The sequence below is a fragment of the Chelonoidis abingdonii genome, chromosome 21 (assembly GCF_003597395.2).
Source record: "Chelonoidis abingdonii isolate Lonesome George chromosome 21, CheloAbing_2.0, whole genome shotgun sequence".
In the NCBI taxonomy this organism is placed as follows: domain Eukaryota; kingdom Metazoa; phylum Chordata; order Testudines; family Testudinidae; genus Chelonoidis; species Chelonoidis abingdonii.
Window position 1 is genome coordinate 2,372,590 of NC_133789.1, and position 7,991 is coordinate 2,380,580.

Sequence of the window (7,991 nt, forward strand, 5' to 3'; positions counted from 1 at the left end):
GCTAAAGTGTAAATTAACTTCCTTGTGTACTTGGATTTCTGGAGGGAAACTCTTTGGGAAATTATTCTTGCATAAACAGCAAGACTAGCGAGCCCCATGGGAAGAAGAAACACCCTGCTGGTGACACCCACTGTGGAAGGTATAAATAGAGATGTATGGGGATAGAAAATCTGCAGTCTGAATTTATATCAGGCTGTGCCTCTTGCTTTGGGCTTTGGGTTGGATTCTTAATCGCTGTCACTATGAGCTACAGCACCAAGCAGACTGTTACTCTCTCTACCAAAGGGAAGAGTAGTGGTGGGAGCTGTGTGGTTGGAGGTGGTGGTGGAGGAAGGACCTCTTCAGTCTCTTCTGGAAGATATAGCTCTTGTGGGATAGGCAGCAGTAGAGGCTTTTCGGGTAGGAGTTACAGTGGTGGAGCAAGTTGTGGAGCGGGGCTGAGTGCTGGGAGCTTTTCTGGAGGTAGCTATGGAGGGGTCTTAGCAGGAGGTTTCCCAGGATATGGCTATGGAAGTTGTTCCAGCGTTGGATTTGGTGGTGGATATGGAGGTGGCTTTGGTGGTGCAGTCGGTGGTGGCTTTGGTGGTGGTGTTTGTGGAGATGGCGCATTTGTCACCTGTGATGAAAAGCTGACAATGCAGAACCTTAATGACCGCCTGGCTTCTTACCTGGACAAGGTGCGATGCCTGGAGGAAGAAAACGCTGCCCTAGAATGCAAAATCAGGGAATGGTATGCCCATCATGGACACACAGGTGTACCAAAGGATTACAGCTGCTACTATAAGGAAATAGAAGATCTTCAAAATCAGGTGACATTTTTTGGGCTGTATTCCCCATTCTAAGAGCTTCCCTCTGAGTCTCTGTTCAGATCCTATTTCACCTTTGTAAAATGTTCTTTGCAGACATAAATTAAGACAACTCCTTCTCTGAACTACGAGTGAGGATGTGAAAACTTATGAGTCTATTTACAATTTGCCTGTTCTTGACCAGATTTGTACAAAGAGAAAAAGGTTACATAGACAGGGAACAATCTGGGCCTGGTCAGTACTCCTCCTGAATGAAGTTTGTAACAGGATGTTTTAATATATTTATCCCCAAAAGGGAGATGGGAAGAGAAATTAATTCATTAATCCACTGAGTTATCTTCATTATTACATTGTATCCCGTCCTCAGTTTTCCCAGATTCTAGTTAAAATCCCATTTCTGTTTCAACTAACTTTGGGCTCCTATCCAGAGGTGGGGGTGGGAAAGGGGAATATTCCCTTAAAGAACAATAAGAGAAAAAGAATACTTTGTTACCACTAGTTTTGAATGGGCAATTTAATTTTTGTAAAAAATATTTTCCAAGTATATTCTGAAGAAGGATTAGTCAGATAGGAAAAACAAAGCAGACAGATTCACAGGGTGCAGGAGAGAGATACAAGCCAAATGCTGAGCTGTAATGTAAGTCTTGCAATGAAAAAATATAAACTCGTAGTTACGAACTCTAGACCAAGTTTGAAAATGTGAGGTTTGTTATAGCAGGTACCAGGGAGCACTAATTATAATTGCAAAACTCTTAGTATCTTAACTGCGTGTTTTTACACATTCATTCATTTCAGCTATTTCACTTCACACACTTGGGTATTTCTGAAACATTTCTCAGAGGATCAGAAATTTTCTGTGCTTCCTCTCTGTCTGAATTTGAATACTGGGCAGGGGCGGCTCCAGGCACCAGCACGCCAAGCGTGTTCCTGGGGCAGCAAGCCATGGGGGGCGCTCTGCCGGTCGCCGCGAGGGCGGCAGGCAGGTTGCCTTTGGTGGCATGCCTGTGGAGGATCCACTGGTCCCACAGCTTCGTGCTGCCGAATCCGCGGGACCGGGGACCTCCTGCAGGCAAGCTGCCAAAAGCAACCTGCCTGCCGTGCTTGGCGCGGCAAAATACCTAGGGCCGCCCCTGATACTGGGAAAGTAAAAAGACTGAAATTTGCAACGTGGCACTGAGCATAACTGAGTGAAGAGACTTCAGGGCTGAAAATCCCCCGGACTCTCTTCTTTTCCAGATTGTTTGCGCTACCCTAGACAACAACAAGATCATTCTGAACATTGATAACAGCAGGATGGCAGCTGATGACTTCAGACTGAAGTGAGTACCTCTCTGTACTAGACAAACCTGTCATTCTCCTCTTGTTCCCTTGCATCCTAGTTCCAAATTGACAAATGAAAAAATCCCCCAACCAAGAATTACTGGAATTCCTGATTCATAACAGGTTGTATTTTTGTGAGATTTAATTCTTATTAATTATCTGTATTAGAGTAGCAGCTATGAAGCTCAGTCATGGACCAGGACCCCATTGTGCTAGGCACTGCACAAACACAGAACAAAATGACACTCACCGCCCCCAAAGAGCCGACAATCCCATTAGAAGACAAAAGACAACAATGGCTACAGACAGACCAAGGGGGGAGCACTCGGGAACAATGACACATAAGTGGTGGTCGCTGATTTTGAAATGTGCCTTTGGTCTTTGACTTTAGAGGTGCCAGAATAGGGGCATTTCCAGGACAGAGTGTTTGAGGCAACAAAGAGTTTGCTTGTGGGGTTTAGGGGGCTAAAATATAGGGACAATGGATGCATGTTGGCACGAGCCCATTGAAGGCAATGGAGCTATGCAGATTTATACCAACTGAGAGTCTGGCCCATGGATTTTTAATAAAGAAAAGAGTTTAGATTATTTCCCAGGGGAAGTGCAGAAGAATTGGTGTGTGACATCTTTGTAGTAGTTCCAGTAGAGAGGAGAGGGGCAAAAAAACGTTGAAGAAGAAGGTCTTTTGTGAAGCAAACCCCAGCCTTTGAACACCCAGATAGACGAGGCAGCAGACCCAGTGTGTTATACTCCATGCAGAGCTATAAAGGTAACGCTGAAGAAGTGAAACCCAGACCCACCCATAACCAAAGTGCAGCTGCCAGGAATCTTCAGTGGTGGGTTCTGCCAGGGGCTGACTTTTCTGTCTTGCTTGTCCGTGGCTTAGGTATGAGACTGAGCTGGCCCTTCGCCAGAGTGTGGAGGCCGATATTAATGGCTTACGCCAAGTTCTGGACGAACTGACCCTGTGCAGGTCTGACCTGGAGGCGCAGCTTGAGTGCCTGAAGGAAGAGCTGTGTTGTCTGAAGAAGAACCATGAGGAGGTAGGAACTCATTCCCGTATATAAAAAATTTAATTTTGTACATTACTTACTACAGCAGTGGGGACCTGATCCTGATTAAAACAGCAGGGCACGAGTGCAACTACGACCAAGAGAATATTAACAATAATCTGCATTATTATGATATTGCTCCTTTCTCAAATCCCATTGCCCAATCATATTCATTCTAATTTAAAATAAAAAGAGGGTGGATCCTGGGCCAGAGTAATTGTCACAAGCAGCCCAAGAGCTCAGGTCCATCCCTCTAAGGTTTGGGAGCAATGGAGTTGAGTCTTAATGTTAAGCTTCTGGGAGCTCCTGGGCTCTGCAAAAGGGGAAGGGGAGAGAGCTACCTCAGACACTAGTAGTGAATTGGATACATCTTCCAGCTGATTTGTCACGGCCAATTACTTAACTTAACTTACATAACTCAACTCAAAACACTTCATAAACAATTAATTAGTATTAACATCATCCCTGTGATCCTAGTATTCTCACTGTTGTAAAGCCAGGATATCTAAGGAATGGCTAAGAGAAGTGTCTTGCCCAAGATCACTTGGAATCTCAGTAGGAGATCCAGGAACAGTAGGTCAGGAGCTCTAAGCACTGAACCAAGCTCCCCTCTCTTAAAACATAATAATGAAAGGGAACAATATTCAAAGAGCCAACACGTTGAGACTAGCCTAAGCTAAGGCAGTGGAAATGGGCTGACTGGATTTGGAGTATAGAAGAGACACACACAAAAATGGTAGCTGTAGTGAAAATATAATCTGTTAAAAGCGTAATGTGGCTATCACAGGAAAACACCTCTTACGCAGGATCCAGGTCACAAAGTGACACACAGACCCATGTGAAGATGAAGTATAAAACATGTCAATTTGTCCAGCAAAAATAGTCAGGAATTCCTTAATTTGCTGTGATTAACCATCACACATCCCAGTAAACACCCATTGTTTCTTTACCTCAGGAGTGCTCACTGTGCAGTTTTGCTTGGAAAACTTCTGTGGTTTCCCCATTGGGCTGGGTCTATACTGGAGAAGATGCATCAGAGACAGTTGCTGTGACTGTCAGAAATGGGCCCCAGGATGTAGAGGCTCATGGACAGTAGCTTGCTGCTCTCAACTCATTTTTACTTTTTAAACAAGCTGATCTGCGTTATCTTTGCAGGAAATCAATTGTCTGAGAAACCAGACCACTGGTGATGTCAGCGTGGAGGTCAATTCTTCTCCTGGCCCAGATTTGAAGAAAATCCTAGAGGAGATGAGATGCCAGTATGAAACAATGATTGCGCAAAATCGCAAAGAGGTTGAGGATTGGTATGAATGCAAGGTAAATTCATCACAACTGTAACTCTCTCAGGCAAAAATACAGAAGCTATTTCAGAATCACAGTCATGCCATGGGGAGAATTTATTCCTGTATCATAAGTTCCAGACATGATCAGCACAGGGGTGTAGTGACCTGGTGCACAGGGGATGGAGGCCCTGTGCATGTACGGTGCGTGTGTCTCATGGAAGAACAGGGTTTGCTACATGTCATTATTGAGGGGTGCTGGTAGAACAGTGAGCGAGCCTGTCAGTTAGGACAGAGGAGAATTACTGGTGAAGTTGTGAGGGGTCTTAGCACATTGGAATAGCAAGGGGAGTTACAAGCGATAGATGAGATCGATTCCCGTGTGCAGAAAACTTGCCCAGCCACTACCCATCTTACATCTTTTGTTACCCACTCCTAGACCCACCTGACAATTAAAAAACCCCTCTGAAGCTCTTTATTCTGTGTTTCTGGTTTTCAGATTGAGGAGGTGAATCGTGAGGTCATCACAAGCAGTCAGGAGGTTGAGTCGTGCAACAGCCAGGTCTCTGAACTTAGACGTCAGTTGCAGTGCCTGGAGATTGATCTGCAAGCCCATCTTAGCCAGGTATGTGATGTTGTCACCATTGATATCTCACCTGTGACACACTGACATCTGCATTTCTGGACTGATGGGGACCAGCCCAGCCTGGCACTCTACATAGCCGTGACGATATTGCTGACAAACCGATCGTTAGCAACGATTTCCTTTTATTTTTGCATAGGAAATCCTCAACTTCCTGCATCCAAATGGGTTTAGTTTAGTGCATGGCTAAAGTACATGTGGGTTTTTTGCTTCAATTCTTAGAGGGACAACCTGGAAGCCTCTTTGGCTGAAACCGAAAGTCGCTACAACAGCCACCTGTGCCAGTTACAGCAACAGATCACCTGTGTGGAGCAGCAACTGGCTGACCTGCGAGCAGAAATTGAGTCCCAGAACCACGAGTACAAGGTCCTCCTGGATGTCAAATGTCGACTGGAGCAGGAGATTCACACTTACCGCTGCCTGCTGGAAGGAGGACAGCGTGACATTGTGTACGTAGACTACAGACATAGCGGGGCATAAAGCAAACACCTATGCTGTGATCTGTGCAATGTGTGAGATCTAAAATCACAGAGAGTGTGGAGATTCAGGGGGTGCAGAGGCAGTTGTGAAAAGGAGAGAGAATTGTAACAAGAGATTAACCTAAGTATTTCAAACCTGCATAAAAGACCCAGTCTGAGATTTTGCCAAAAGTCCAGGACATTCCTTCTTTTATCCCAAGCATCTGGCATGTTCCCAACTCCACCTCGTTGTGAAACAAGTGCTATAAATAATTAGGCAAAGATTTTTCCTGATTTGGAAGCAATGGATACAGCAGACCCTGTTTAAAAAGCCCATTGGCAATGGCAGCCTATGACTAGTTTATCCTTTGTGGGCAAAGTTAGTGGGCAGAATGACTGGCCTTGTAGTGATGTGCTTTGCTTTTCTGCTTGGATGAAGTGGAGTGAGGGTGCTGGGGAGGTGTGCTGGCCAGGTCCTGGCTCTTTGCTGGATGGGGAGTGATTGAGGACAGGCAAAGTCACATGGCTTCACTGAACCTACAATCCCATTGTAAGGTTGGTTTCTGTTTCATTCACCGAACATTCTTTCCTTGTCACAGTGGCTCGGAAGGAGGGATTGGCGTAGGAGGAGGAACGGTCATTAAAACTTCCCACTCCTACTCTTCATCTTCCCACTCTCTCCCCCATGTCACGCCTTGCCACCCTGGTGATCTAAAAGGTAAGAACTGACTTGCCGTATAAGGGAAACTGTTTCTTTAGTCCTCTTCTTAACAACAGGGCAAGAGAGAAGCTGTGAAACCCACTCTCTGTTAGGTGGTTCTGAGGTGCTGTGGCTCACCTTTCAGGACCCTGTGGTAAGGCAACTGGAGAGCCTGGTAGGACATGGTGACACAAGAGTGATAGGGTGGGGGGAGTGTTGGCAAGAAACAGGACCCAATGCAGCTGTGACTCTCTCACTGTGAATTATGAATGGTGCAAGTGAGGTCGAAGAGAGCTAAAAGAGAGGGAGGAGGAAAGAGGGGAGAGAAAGCAGTGGAAGCAGTGGGAGAGAGGTAGAGAGTCTAGAGAACTTGGAGAAAGAGGCTGGAAATGGAGGCTGGGTGTTTTGTAGGGCGAAGGATGAGGCAAAACATCCTTAAAACAGAGAGACGGAACCAACGAGGTGTTGGTGGGGGATGGGAAAATGGCTCCAAGGCCACAAACAGGATCTCCGGGAGGTCCATCCAGCCGAGGGGGGAGCACAACAATGTACATTTGCAATCTAGGAAAAATAAAACGCCTTTGGGGGCAGAGTGAGCTGGGTGTCTAGGGGATGGACGTGGCCAGGGGGAGGGCACAAGGAGCTGCGCTCGTGCATTCCCAGCACAGCGGCTGGCTCGACCTGTGGGATTTGTATTCTTTTCTTGTATTCTAAACACATAAACAATTTGGGGGAAGTTCTGGAGCTCATCAGAATTTATAGTCAGCAGGGTGTCTGTGTGCAGCCCCCACTCTCAGGGTATATCTCAAAGCCTAATGCTGCAGGGAAGGTTTTACTTCCTTTCTAAGCAAAGTGATGGTTCTATTTATCTCTTTCCAGGACATGGCAGAAAGATTTGTGACTAAGAAGAGAAACCGGCATCTTCCAGTGCAAGACCCAGCGAGCAAAGACCCACCCGTGGACAAAGCGAGAGCTCAGCCAGCACATTCACGGTACACCTCTGCAAAGAGCATGGAGAAGAGCTCTTCAGAATTACTCAACGCTGCTAATGCCAACACTACTGTCCTTAGAGGCCTATCTGAGCTTTGGTCCACCTTCCTGCCTATCATGCTATTTGCTTCTTCCATTCTGTGATGCTCTGTGTGTCCAATCACAAGAATTATTTACTTGAGATAATCTGTACAACTCTAATAAAATTTTGCTTCTGCCTGATGCAATAAGAAACCTGTGTCTGGGAAATGAATTCCTCTATCAGACTCTTCAGTGGTTTCTGGTACCAGGTTAAACACAAAGCCATGTGCTCAGATAGGTCTTAGATTGTGCCATAGTCCCCAAGGGGAAGTGGTGGAAGCTCCACAACATGAATCATTTAAAACTGGTCCGGAGAATAAACGATGGAGAACAATCTGGCTTTGGCAAAAGGGCTATGGAAATGGAAGAGTTGATTTAGCAGGTTTTTTCCTACCATAATGTCTATGGTTATGTATCAGACACTTCCTGTTACTATCTGAGCTAATATTCATTGGATATGGTCCCCTTTTGCAGCTAATGCATGAGGGTTTATGCGGGTTTCTCTCATATGACTATGTGAAATTTTAGTTTTAAGAAGAGGAGAATTAAGTGCAGTTGGAAGTTTCTGAATGACACCTTCAGATATCTACTCAACAGGCAGCTTCAGTACAAGCTCCCACACACTCACACTAATCACCACCAATATATTGCAGTGACAATC

General features: G+C 45.6%; 1 protein-coding gene across 1 annotated transcript; it reads left to right on the top strand.

The window, feature by feature from the left end:
* The first annotated feature begins 242 nt into the window (after positions 1 to 242).
* Positions 243 to 7,164, top strand: LOC116829887 (keratin, type I cytoskeletal 19-like). The gene is made up of 8 exons (XM_032788963.1): positions 243 to 809; positions 2,043 to 2,125; positions 3,013 to 3,169; positions 4,334 to 4,495; positions 4,958 to 5,083; positions 5,324 to 5,550; positions 6,159 to 6,277; positions 7,139 to 7,164. Exons 1-8 carry the CDS (start codon positions 243 to 245, stop codon positions 7,162 to 7,164), a joined length of 1,467 nt encoding a protein of 488 aa, XP_032644854.1.
* Positions 7,165 to 7,991: the final 827 nt, after the last annotated feature.

Bases quoted from the DNA above. Each gene is read 5' to 3' on its own strand.
- LOC116829887 (XM_032788963.1), top strand. From the start codon at position 243: ATGAGCTACAGCACCAAGCAGACTGTTACTCTCTCTACCAAAGGGAAG. The intron at 810-2,042 runs GTGACATTTTTT...CTTCTTTTCCAG, and splicing joins TAGAAGATCTTCAAAATCAG to ATTGTTTGCGCTACCCTAGA. The intron at 5,084-5,323 runs GTATGTGATGTT...TTCAATTCTTAG, and splicing joins TGCAAGCCCATCTTAGCCAG to AGGGACAACCTGGAAGCCTC.